Here is a 13,615-nt window from a genome sequence, read left to right as displayed (position 1 = left end):
CAACACACTGACAGTTGGATAAGTTCATATAACGATGCTGCCTTCCCTGAGCATAGCGGTTTCCCAGAACAGATTGGGCAGACATCTACCAAGACCTGCTTTAAGACAACAATGCTGAAGTTGCTTACTAGTTAGTTCCCAGTTCCTTATTGGTGTGAAAGATCAAAACACAGCTCAACCAGTAAATTTAATAAGTACCTAATATTTATATGCCGTTGCATCACAAAATAAGCTTCAGAGTACCCCATATCATATATCTCCATGACTGGATGACTGACCCTCGAGATAAACAATAATTATCTCCAATTAAAACTCATTTTTGCACAACACACATACATGTGTAATGACCATATATGACAATTACAAAAAAGGAACTGGAGGGATGAACCGTACAATAAGCTTTGGGCCACCCCAATGTTACATCCACAATTCCAGGAGAGTGTCCTCTAACAACTAGGATTGAATTGCATCTGGCCAAACACTTTGGGCGTACGACGCTGTCAAGTATGGAACCCCCATGACAATACTCAAAAGGTGTAGAAAATAACAGAACTGGACTGAGCTCCACTATAGGTACTCCACTCTAAGCTTCAGGCTACCGCAAACCATACACTCAAATGTATCTTGTATGAGATGGCACTGAATCACATCCACCCCAATGTTTTCTTTGGACATAAGGCACTGTCAGGCATCCCCCATGCCAATAACAGACAACGTACACAGAAATAAAGAGGGAACTGGGGCTGTGCACCCCACAATGAGCTTTGGGACACCACAAAATCACCCACTCACCAGTTCAGGAGAGTGTCCTCTACAAGACAGCATTGAATAGTGTCTGGCCCACAAGGCACTGTCAAGTGCATGTGCCCACACCAATCGTAGCCAAAACATGTAAAAAAGAATAGGGAACTGGGGCTGTGCACCCCACAATGCGCTTTGGGCCTACAACTGTGTTACACGGCCAAACTTCCACAGGAGATTTTCTCTTAACAATTAATAGTAGTTTTGTTATTTAAACTGCAAGGTATCCCACACTTCCTTCAATATTTCAAAGTTAACTATGTTGAGCTATTGCAATAGACACATTTAATTAAATTCAATTTGTTAATTTGCTTAAAGACGATGAGTTAAATGCTTTAGTAAGTTGGTAGCCCTAATTGTGTTAAAGGTGATATGGGATAGTATGATAGCTCTGTCAGTGGGGTTTGACTTGGGATGACTCATTCACTCATGCCAGTAATTACTTGATGTTGCATGTATCAAGCGATGAATGTGTATTTGTAGACAGGGTTGAAACCTCAGTCTAACTTAGTTCTCAGAGATAAAATAAGTGAGGAGCTGATATGGTGCTATAAAAATATGAATTACCATTCAAGCAGATGAAGCACAAAATATGTTTCCCCATTTTTATTCTGCTATCCATGTTCCTGGGAGCCTTATTTTTGCTCTTCTGGCCACCAAAATTCCAAGGTTCTCTCCCACAGTAGGACAGACTAGCTCTCAGAGGTCTCCAGTTTCTACTAGGCACTCATTCTATCCATCAGGCATTTCCGGGTCTTCATATGGTTCGTCGCTATGCCAGGTTGGTTGTGAACATTCACTCACATGTGTGTCACTCAGGTCATAATGACTCAGCTCAGCTGAGTAGCTAGAACTCCGGATTGCTTGGCCATCCTTTTCAAACTTGGGACAGGGAGATTCGTCTGTCTGCTGACATTGGGTTGCCAGCAGCTTGCTAGTTTTAACATTTATCCAGCTTCCTTCAGAAACAATGCTATAAGTTGGGATGGAGTCATACTCCACCTCTGCATATGCCAAGGATGATTCTACGCTCAGCAGGGTAGCAGCGCTCATGTGGGCACTTAGCACTTTCTCAGCATCATCAGTACCCTGCAATTCTCCCCAAGGTTGTGTAATGCTGAGGCCTGATGCATAATTTTGACCTGGCTGACTACTATGGTGCGGATCTTGACCTAATGTTCCTTCAGGTCGCTCTACATCAGACTCAGGTGGTTTCTGGCCTTTTGCTGTATTTCTGTAGTCTTCTAGAACTGTTCCACTAACTCTATGAACAGAGCTCACACTTGTCTGCTGGCTATGGCTTATCAGTAATTTGCCAGTTTTTCTGTTCAACCAGATTCCATTTTCTAGAGAAATTATGCTGTATGTCTGCAGAGCTTCATCTTCCCCCTCTGTATATAATGATGATAAGCTCTCAAGTGTACCTTTGCTCTCAGACTCACCAGGCTGCTGGTTTGGGCTTGCTAATGTGCTCCAAAGGGTGTTACTATACTGAAATTCATCACCCACAGACTGCTGGCTTCCTTGTTGTTCTTCCTGCTCCGTATCTAATTTGCTGCCCCATTGGGACTGGGACATCTCTGCCTGCTGGCTGCCCTGACGGGATGCTTGCACCTCTGGTTCTGGGACCCCACCCTTTTGGCTGTTCCGTCGGGATTGTGGCGCATCCTCCTGTAGGCTGCCTCTCCGAGACTGCAGTATCTCATTCTGTTGGCTGCTCACTAGGGGTTCCTCTTCAAGAAGCTGCTGTACTTCTCCTTTTGCCTCATCACCTTCAAGAGAGACTGGGTCTGCAATCAACTCTGCTACTGCCACCTGATTCTCTACCAGGAGCTGATCTTTGCTAGTTAGCTCTTCTACAACATCTTTTTCATCACTCTCAGGGCTGGTAGGTTTCTCACATTCAGTCTTTTCTGGCTCAGGTGCAGCACTACTGACCAGGCTTCCTTTCGATGTGAGTTTTACTTTTCTTGCTATATAATCCTGAAGCCAACTCTTCTCAGTTTGTTGACTACTACACCTCATTAATTTGCCAGATCTTCTGTTTATCCATGCATTTATCTCAAGTGAAATAATGCTATATGTTTGCTGAGCCTTCACAGAAAAGCAAGGTTTTTGTTTTGGTTGACTTGTCTCACTTTCAAGACCATTTGGAACCTCAGTCTCTTTTTTAGCATCTAACTCAGATTCTGTCCCTAGAGGCTGCTGGTTGGTCCCTTGGGATTCCTGGCCTAGCAGTTGCTCACTGCCATGATGTGATTCTTGTATAATTCGCTGTTGACTGTCCTGTTGGGATTCTGGTACAACTGGCTGCTTACTTCCCTTCCGGAACTGTGGTGCAGTGGACTGTTGGCTGCCCTTCCGGGACTCAGGCATAGTGGCTTGTTCACTGCCCCTCTGGGATTCTGTGGTGGCATGCTGTTCGCTGCCCTTCCAGGACTCAGGCATGTCTGGAAGTTCACTGGCCCTTTGGGACTCAGACACAGCAGGCAGTTTGCTGCCTCTCCGGGACGCGGGCACGGCAGGCTGCTCACTACCCCTCCGGGACGCGGGCACGGCAGGCTGTTCACTGCCCCTCCGGGACACGGGCACAGCAGGCAGTTTGCTGCCCCTCCGGGACGCGGGCACGGCAGGCTGTTCACTGCCCTGCTGGGATTCTGAAGAAGCAGGCAGTCCACTGCCCTTACGGGACTCGGGCATGGCAGGCTGCTCACTGCCCCTCCGGGACTCAGGCATAGTGGCTTGCTCACTGCCCCTCCAGGATTCTGTGGTGGCTTGCTGTTCACTGCCCTTCCAGGACTCAGGCATGTCTGGAAGTTCACTGGCCCTTTGGGACTCAGACACAGCAGGCAGTTTGCTGCCCCTCCGAGACATGGGCCCGGCAGTCTGTTCACTGCCCCCCTGGGACACGGGCCCGGCAGTCTGTTCACTGCCCCTCCGGGACGTGGGCACGGCAGGCTGTTCACTGCCCCTCCGGGACTCGGGCATGGCAGGCTGCCCACTGCCCCTCCGGGACTCAGGCATAGTGGCTTGCTCACTGCCCCTCCGGGATTCTGTGGTGGCTTGCTGTTCACTGCCCTTCCAGGACTCAGGCATGTCTGGAAGTTCACTGGCCCTTTGGGACTCAGACACAGCAGGCAGTTTGCTGCCTCTCCGGGACGCAGGCACGGCAGGCTGCTCACTTGCCCTCCGGGACGCGGGCATGGCAGGCTGTTCACTGCCCCTCCGGGATTCTGTGGTGGCATGCTGTTCGCTGCCCTTCCAGGACTCAGGCATGTCTGGAAGTTCACTGGCCCTTTGGGACTCAGACACAGCAGGCAGTTTGCTGCATCTCCGGGACGCGGGCACGGCAGGCTGCTCACTGCCCCTCCGAGACATGGGCCCGGCAGTCTGTTCACTGCCCCCTCGGGACACGGGCACATCAGGCTGTTCACTGCCCCTCCGGGACGTGGGCACGGCAGGCTGTTCACTGCCGCTCCGGGATTCTGTGGTGGCATGCTGTTCGCTGTCCTTCCAGGACTCAGGCATGTCTGGAAGTTCACTGGCCCTTTGGGACTCAGACAAAGCAGGCAGTTTGCTGCCTCTCCGGGACGCAGGCACGGCAGGCTGCTCACTCGCCCTCTGGGACGCGGGCATGGCAGGCTGTTCACTGCCCCCTCGGGACACGGGCACATCAGGCTGTTCACTGCCCCTCCGGGACGTGGGCACGGCAGGCTGTTCACTGCCCCTCCGGGATTCTGTGGTAGCATGCTGTTCGCTGCCCTTCCAGGACTCAGGCATGTCTGGAAGTTCATTGGCCCTTTGGGACTCAGACACAGCAGGCAGTTTGCTGCCTCTCCGGGATGCGGGCACGGCAGGCTGTTCACTGCCCCCCCGGGACACGGGCACAGCAGGCTGTTCACTGCCCCCCCGGGACACGGGCATGGGAGGCTGTTCACTGCCCCCCCGGGACTCGGGGACGGCAGGCTGTTCACTGCCCCTCCGGGACGCGGGCACGGCAGGCTGTTCACTGCCCCTCCGGGATTCTGTGGTGGCATGCTGTTCGCTGCCCTTCCAGGACTCAGGCATGTCTGGAAGTTCACTGGCCCTTTGGGATTCAGACACAGCAGGCAGTTTGCTGCCTCTCCAGGATGCAGGCACGGCAGGCTGTTCACTGCCCCTCCGAGACGCAGGCACGGCAGTCTGTTCACTGCCCCCCCGGGACACGGGCACGGCAGGCTGTTCATTGCCCGCCCGGGACGCTGGCACGGCAGGCTGTTCACTGCCCCTCCGGGATGTGGGCATGGCAGGCTGTTCACTGCCCCTCCGGGATTCTGTGGTGGCATGCTGTTCGCTGCCCTTCCAGGACTCAGGCATGTCTGGAAGTTCACTGGCCCTTTGGGATTCAGACACAGCAGGCAGTTTGCTGCCTTTCCGGGACGCGGGCACGGCAGGCTGTTCACTGCCCCTCCGAGACGCGGGCACGGCAGTCTGTTCACTGCCCCCCCGGGACACGGGCACGGCAGGCTGTTCATTGCCCGCCCGGGACGCTGGCACGGCAGGCTGTTCACTGCCCCTCCGGGACGTGGGCATGGCAGGCTGTTCACTGCCCCTCCAGGATTCTGTGGTGGCATGCTGTTCGCTGCCCTTCCAGGACTCAGGCATGTCTGGAAGTTCACTGGCCCTTTGGGACTCAGACACAGCAGGCTGTTCACTGGCCCCCCGGGACACGGGCACGGCAGGCTGCTCACTCACCCTCCGGGACGTGGTCATGGCAGGCTGTTCACTGCCCCTCCGGGATTCTGTGGTGGCCTGCTGTTCGCTGCCCTTCCAGGACTCAGGCATGTCTGGAAGTTCACTGGCCCTTAGGGACTCAGACACAGCAGGCAGTTTGCTGCCTCTCCGGGATGCAGGCACGGCAGGCTGTTCACTGCCCCTCCGAGACGCGGGCACAGCAGTCTGTTCACTGCCCCCCCGGGACACGGGCACGGCAGGCTGTTCACTGCCCCCCCGGGACGCCGGCACGGCAGGCTGTTCACTGCCCCTCCGGGATTCTGTGGTGGCATGCTGTTCGCTGCCCTTCCAGGATTCAGGCATGTCTGGAAGTTCACTGGCCCTTTGGGACTCAGACACAGCAGGCAGTTTGCTGCCTCTCCGGGATGCGGGCACGGCAGGCTGCTCACTCGCCCTCCGGGACGTGGGCATGGCAGGCTGTTCACTGCCCCTCCGGGATTCTGTGGTGGCATGCTGTTCGCTGCCCTTCCAGGACTCAGGCATGTCTGGAAGTTCACTGGCCCTTTGGGACTCAGACACAGCAGGCAGTTTGCTGCCTCTCTGGGACGCGGGCACGGCAGGCTGTTCGCTGCCCCTCCGGGACATGGGCACGGAAGGCTGTTCGCTGCCCCTCCGGGACGTGGGCATGGCAGGCTGTTCGCTGCCCCTCTGGGACGTGGGCACGGCAGGCTGTTCGCTGCCCCTTTGGGACTCTGGAGGACCAGACAGTCCGCTGTCCTTCCGGGACTCAGGCATGACAGGAGGTTCGCTGGCCCTTCGGGATGAGGGGCTGGTGGGCAGTTCACTGCTCTTCCGGGATCCAGGCATGGTGGGAGGTTCGCTGGCTCTTCGGGACTTGGGCACAGCAGGCAGTCCACTGTCCTTCTGGTACTCAGGCATAGCAGGCGGCTCAGTGCCCCTCCAGGATTCTGGAGCGGCAGGCTGTCCACTGCTCTTCCAGGACTCAGGCATGGCAGGCAGTACACTGGCCCTCTGGGACTCTGGGAAGGTGGGTTGTTTGCTGCCCCTTCGTGATTCTGGAATGGTAGGTTGTTCGCTACCCTTTTGGGATATAGGTGGAACAGGCTCTTCGCTGCCCCTCCAGGACTCTGGGGCAGCAGGCTGTTGGCTGACCCTTTGAGATTCATGTCCAACAGGCTGCTGCACCTTTGCTTCTTTTTCATACTCGGGACAGGTTGATTCTTGAACCTGTGGTTCACTACTCCTTGACAGTATTTCTGTACTGGTGAGCTTCTGTTTTTTCTCCCTATAATTCTGAAGCCAACTGTCATCAGTCTGTTGGCTCTGGTTTCTCATTAATCTGCCAGTTCTTCTGTTTAACCAGGTAGCTTCCTCAAATGAAATGATGCTGTATGTCTGCTGAGCAAATGAAGCTTTTTGTTTCAGAGCTGTTGTCTTACTATCACAAGTAGTAGTCCCCTGGGGCTCATTTGTATCATCCGTCTTGTATTCTGTCCCTAGAGACTTCTGGCTGCCAGGCCAAGAGTCCTGCCTCATAGTCTGTTGAGTAAGGCGGTGGCATTCTTGTAATTCAAGTGACAGGCTGCTCTGGCGGTATTTTTCTTCAACCTGATTACTACTTTCAGATTCTTCTAGCTGAGCTAGGACACTGCCACGGTGCAGTTGCTGAAAGTCAATCGGCTTGCTGCCACGATAGGAATCTTGTAGTTCAAGAGGGAGGCTAATCCGATGAAATTCTTGTAGCTCATATTGCTGGCTATCACGGTGAGAACTTTGCAAATGAGTTGGAAGACTACCACGGTACAGTTCTTGAATATTGCTTCCACAGCAGGAATCTTGAAGTTGATGTGGCAGTCTGCTGCAGATTTCAGGTTCCTCAGGTGGCTGGCTGCCAGAACAAGGATCTTGCAACTGAACTGGAAGACTGTCCTGATCAATTTTTTGTAGGTCAAGCTGCTGGCTGCCACGGTGAGAATCTTGCAGTTCAACTGCTGCATTAATTTTTGCACTGCTAGTGGTATCTGTCTGTAGACCTCTTTCAAACAATTCTTTCCTCAGACTCTGTGCACTGTCTGTTTGCTGAGCCTGGTCAATTGTATTTTTGTGTACTTTTCTACGTCGCTTTGTTCGTTGTTCCTCTGACCTTGGTTTTTCTCCTTCTGGTTGTTGGCTGCTTTGGTAGGACTCCTGACCCAGCCTGGATTCTTGCCTCTCCAGCTGCTGAAGATTCTGGTGAGATTCTTGTACTGGAGGTTGTTGAATACCTTGCCTTGATTCCTTCACATCTGGCTGCCGAATACTGTGGCGAGATTCTTGTCCTGCAGGCTGACTAGCTCGTCTTGATTCCTTCCCCTCTGGCTGCTGAATACTGCAGCGAGATTCTTGTCCTGCAGGCTGTTGACTGGCACGCGATTCCTTCCCCTCTGGCTGCCGAATACTGTGGCGAGATTCTTGTCCTGCTGGCTGTTGACTGGCACGTGATTCCTTCCCCTCTGGCTGCCGAATACTGTGGCGAGATTCTTGTTCTGCTGGCTGTTGACTGGCACGCGATTCCTTCCCCTCTGGCTGCCGAATACTGTGGCGAGATTCTTGTCCTGCTGGCTGTTGACTGGCACGTGATTCCTTCCCCTCTGGCTGCCGAATACTGTGGCGAGATTTTTGTTCTGCTGGCTGTTGACTGGCACGCGATTCCTTCCCCTCTGGCTGCCGAATCCTGTCGCGAGATTCTTGTCCTGCTGGCTGTTGACTGGCACGCGATTCCTTCCCCTCTGGCTGCCGAATACTATGACAAGATTCTTGTCCTGCTGGCTGTTGACTGGCACGCGATTCCTTCCCCTCTGGCTGCTGAACACTGTGGCGAGATTCTTGTACAGCAGGCTGTTGACTAGCTCGCCTTGATTCCTTCACCTCTGGCTGCTGAATACTGTGGCAAGATTCTTGTACCATAGGCTGCTCAATGTCTGTATCCCCAGAAGAAATTATCACTGCTTCAGCATTAAACGTTTCTTTTTCTGAGTTTCTGATTAACACATTTTCATGAAAAGGAAGTAGAATTTCTGCAAGTGATTCTGGGCCCCAAACAATACTTGTTTGCTGAGCGCTAGATACCATGAGTGCACCTGTTCTTTCGTTAAACCAAGTTGCTTCCTCTGTTGTATCGGCTTTATTCAAGGCTTGTCCCTGGGAAGACCTTTGGCTCTGTAGGGCCCGGGCACTGATGGATTGCTGACTGCTACGCTGAGATTCCAGTCTTTGTAGTTGTCGACTACCACGGGATGAGTCTTGTCTCTCTAGTTGTTGACTACCATGCCAGTAATCCTGACCTTCCACTTGTTCACTCCCATAGCCAGATTCTTGAATTACAGTTTGTTCTGTTTCTGTCTCTTCGGGAAAAACAATCTCCTGTTCAGAGTGCACTTGAGACGACTTTTGGCTTTGTGTAGACTGTTGACCGACAGATTGCTGACTGCTGCGATGTGATTCCTGACCTAGGAGTTGAGGGCTGCTGCAGTGGGATTGTTTCCTAAGAGATGTTGCATTACCTTTCACACTGCCAGAAATTCCTGTCTGCTGGCTTTGATCCATCAATTCTTTTTGCTTAAAAATGCTCACTTTGCTATCTGTCTGCAGAGACTGGTCCAGCACATCTTTACCAGAAACTGTTCTCTTTATAGCTTCTTGCTCTGTTACTGGCACAGTATCCCTGCTTTTCTGGTGTTGACTCATTTCACTGTTATTCTCCTCATTAGTTTCATCATTCTGTTTCTGCTCTTCGACATCTAGCATTTCCTCATTCCCAGGGATTACCTGGTCAAGTGTGAGTTCAGAGTCATCCATTCTTCCTTTTACCTACAGACTACTAAATTAGTTGTTGAGTCCCAGAGGCAGCAGTTCTTGCAGCTTTGGCAAGCCAAATCTCACCTGCTTGCCTTGCTCTCTTCTGGGCCAATCTCCACTTTTTAAAGGCTACAAATAAAGGAAACATGAGAGCTACCTTGTCTGATCCCACTTCACGGGGGTTGTTTTATTCTTTTCATCAGGACTGTGGCTTGTATGTAGATTGTATCATTGTCTAGGTGGGTGTGTTTCTGTGTTTCTTATTTCTATTTACGGCCAGATGGAATCATGGCCCTGATGTCAAAGCAATAGCTCTGGATTAGCTGGTCATCAACTCTCTCCCTGTGGTGGTTTTCCTGTTCTCGCTCTAACTGCCTTTGTTCTAGAAGCTTCAGCAGGTGGTCTATGACATCATTGGCCGTTCTGCTCCAGCCATTGATGTTATTATAGCAGAGAAGGCCTAAGCCCAGGACGTAGGTACAAAGTTCTTCATTTTTACCATTCAAGCACAGAAACTAAAGCCTTAGCTGTTCTAATTTCTATGATGTTGGACAATTGGGGTACGGCTACCCTTGAAAGACCAGGTCCGCAGCCTGGGGGTCATTTTGGACTCCCAGCTGTCCATGGAGGCTCAGGTGGCAGCTGTGAGCCGGACAGCGCTGTATCAACTCCATCTGATACGGCGGCTGCGCCCCTTCCTTCCCGACCATCTGCTCCCATCGGTAGTACATGCCCTGGTCTCCTCTCGTTTAGACTACTGTAATGTGCTCTACGTGGGGTTACCCTTGAAGACGGTTCGGAAACTGCAGCTGGTACAGAACGCGGCGGCTCGCCTGATTAAAGGCAGCCGCCGGCGAGATCACATCATCCCAGTGCTGAAGGAGTTGCACTGGTTACCAGTTGTTTTCCGGGCCAAATTCAAGGTGTTGGTTTTGACCTTTAAAACCCTATATGGTTCCGGCCCAGCCTATCTTAAGGAGCGCCTCCAGCAGCATCAGACAGGCCGCTTAACAAGATCAGCCTCGGATGGCCTTCTCTCTGTCCCATCAGCCAGGACAGCTAGACTGGTGGGGACGAGGGAGAGGGCCTTTTCTGTGGTGGCCCCCACTCTGTGGAACTCCCTCCCTAGGGAACTCCATCATGCCCCCTCTTTAATGAGCTTCCGTCATGCATTAAAAACGTGGTTGTTCAGGCAGGCATTTGGGGTGGGTTAGGGTATTTTAGAAAATGTTTTTATTGTAGAATTTTATTGTTTTAAACTGTTTTATTGTATGTTGTACATCGCCCAGAGTGGCTGGGTGACCAGCCAGATGGGCGATTAATAAATTTAATAATAAATAATAAATAAATAAATTATCTGTCTTCTCCAGAAATGGACTTTATGAGGAGGTAACTAACAACCATTTCAATTAGCAGAACTCTTAAAGTGTGGTGTTAAGATGGTTCAATTCTTTAGCTATTACTTGATGTTGGTGGGTTTGGGGAATGAAGGGTTGTCACTTGTTTGTTTCCCTTTGCTAGGCCCTATAGTACTAAACGGTGGCATCAAACAATGCAAAGATGGAGCTTCTGCTCCTTGGTCACAGCTTGGTTGGCCTGAAGGAAGTTTTTCCAGTCCCAGATGAGGGTCTGGAGAGTCTGGGTCAGTTCCTTGGTCTCCGTCTCCTTGGTCTCAGTCATGTTTTTTCCTCATTATCTGGAAAAAAACAAACACCCTCGCATAACAGCAACAGTGGTCCCTTTTTACTTCTCTCCCCTCCTTCTCCTTGTGTGTGTGTATTTGATTTTTAATTTTGATTTTAGATTGTAAGCCAGCAGGTAATACCATCTCTTTTAATTTTCATACATTAGATATAGTATTAAGTAATATATTACCATAATGACAATGAGGACACCCAAATAAACAAAAACAAAAAAAGGAGGTTGGTCCCACATGAACCCAGAAACACCAGTGAAGAACACTAGAGACAAGCAGCAATGGAATTGTTTAAATAAGACCCACAATTGTATAAGGACCTTAGCCACATGATTATGAAAAAAGAAACGCAATATAATACATTCAGTGTCACATAACAATATCTGGTTAATTCAATTCACCATCAAACAACAAATAGATCTGGAACTCTACAAAATTCAATGAAGGTTGAATTCAGTGGGTAGCCTGCAACTGATGAGGAAAATCCCTTAATTCCCATCCACCATGGCCAATGAGAATTTCCAGCCAGCAGCTGGCCTACAGAGGCACACTGCCTCTGATACTGGAGGTAACGTATAGCTACCATGACTAGTAGCAATTGATAGCCTTACCTACCAATTTACATGGAGTCGCCTGTAAGAACTGGGGTCCCTCAAGGATCTGTTTTGAAACCAGTGCTTTTCAACTTGTCATAAATTATCTAGACTGAGAGGTGAGCCATGAAGTGGCCAAATTTGCTAATGATACCCAGTTACACAGGGTGGTAAAAACAAAAAGCTCTAAAAGAATCTCTCCAAAATGGGTGAACAGGCAATAAAATAGCAAAGGCAGTTCATGTAAGTCTAAAGTGATGCACATTGGAGCAAACATCCCTAACTTCACATATACCCGGAAGGGGTCTGATCTGGCAGTGACTGACTAAGAAAGGGATATTGGGATAGCTTAATGAAAGCATTGATCCAGTGGCCAGCAGCTGTGAAAAAGGGAAATCCATGCTAGGGAACTATAGGAAAGACTGAACATAAGACTGTCAACATCATACCTGGGAATGGACTGCTGCTCGCATCAGTCCTTGCCAGCCTAGCCAGTGTTTCGGGATGATGGGAATTGCACTCCAGCAACACTGCAGGCTGCTCCATGTCTGTATCCCCAGAAGAAATTATCACTGCTTCAGCATTAAACGTTCCTTTTTCTGAGTTTCTGATTAACACATTTTCATGAAAAGGAAGTAGAATTTCTGCAAGTGATTCTGGGCCCCAAACAATACTTGTTTGCTGAGCGCTAGATACCATGAGTGCACCTGTTCTTTCGTTAAACCAAGTTGCTTCCTCTGTTGTATCGGCTTTATTCAGCCAGGAACCCACCAAGAGGACACGAGTACAAGAGCACCCTATTGCCCATGTTCCCTAGCAACTGGTGTACATAGGACTACAGCCTCTGGAGGTAGCACATAACCATAAGAACTAGTAGCCATTGATAGCTTTCTCCGGGAATTTGCTTAACACCCTTTTAAAGCCATCCAAATTGGTGGCCATCACAACATCTTGTAGTAGCAAATTTCATAGTTTAATTATGTGCTGTGTGAAGGAGGTCTGTCCTAAATCTCCCACCAATCAGCTTCATGGGATGAGCCCGGGTTCTAGTATTATATGAGAGGGAGAAATATATCCCTATTGTTGTACAGCCATATAATTGGTATTTCAGAAATTAGTAAGATTTGGGCTGCATTAATAGAAGTATAGCTTCCAAATCCTGTGAAGTAGTAGTTCCCCTCTACTCAGCACTGGTTAGGCCTCATCTGGAGTACTGTGTCCAGTTCTGGGCATCACACTTTAAGAAGGATGCAGACGAACTTGAGAGGGTTCAGAGGAGGACAACAAGAATGATCGGGGGACTGGAAACAAAGCCCTATGAAGAGAGACTGAAAGAACTGGGCACATTTAGCCTTGAGAAGACTGAGGGAGATATGATAGTGCTCTTCAAGTAGTTGAAAGGTTGTCACAGAGAGGAAGGCCAGGATCACTTCTCCATCATCCCAGAGTGTAGCACACAGAATAATGGGCTCAAGTGACAGGAAGCCAGATTCCAGCTGAAAAACTTCCTGTTAGAGCAATACGACAATGGAACCAATGACCTAGGGAGGTAGTGGGCTCTCCCACACTGGAGGCATTCAAGATGAAGCTGGACAGCCATCTGCCAGGGATGCTTTGACTTGGATTCCTGCACTGAGTGGGGGGTTGGACTCGATGGTCTTATAGGCCCCTTCCGACCCTACTATTCTATGATTCTAACATCTGGAGGGCCACAAGTTCCCCCGTCCCATTTTGTACAAATGTATGGTGTGACCACACTTGGAGTACTGTGTACAGTTCAGATTGTTGTTGTTCAGTCGTGTCCAACTCTTCGTGACCCCATGGACCATAGCACGCCAGGCCTTCCTGTCCTGCGCTCTCTCCCGGAGCGTGCTCAAGTTCATATTCATTGCATCCGTGATGCTATCTAGCCATCTCATCCTCTGCCGTCCCCTTCTCCTTTTGCCTTCAGTCT

General features: G+C 50.4%; 2 protein-coding genes across 2 annotated transcripts in view; one reads left to right on the top strand and one right to left on the bottom strand.

Moving 5' to 3' along the window:
* The window catches only part of SOS2 (SOS Ras/Rho guanine nucleotide exchange factor 2), a 70,000-nt gene that overhangs the window by 5,196 nt on the left and 51,189 nt on the right, over positions 1-13,615 (top strand). The window lies entirely within an intron of this gene.
* On the bottom strand, positions 1,465-9,770 carry LOC146356841 (uncharacterized). The gene has a single exon (XM_084834098.1). The coding sequence runs from the start codon at positions 9,370-9,372 to the stop codon at positions 1,534-1,536; it is 7,839 nt and encodes a 2,612-aa protein (XP_084690224.1). The 5' UTR covers positions 9,373-9,770; the 3' UTR covers positions 1,465-1,533.

The sequence above is a fragment of the Heloderma suspectum genome, chromosome 1 (assembly GCF_057233095.1).
Source record: "Heloderma suspectum isolate Gila_16-S chromosome 1, 16-S_ref, whole genome shotgun sequence".
Taxonomy (NCBI): domain Eukaryota; kingdom Metazoa; phylum Chordata; class Lepidosauria; order Squamata; family Helodermatidae; genus Heloderma; species Heloderma suspectum.
The sequence above is the reverse complement of the archived record's forward strand: the minus strand, read 5'-3'. Positions and strand labels throughout refer to the sequence as shown.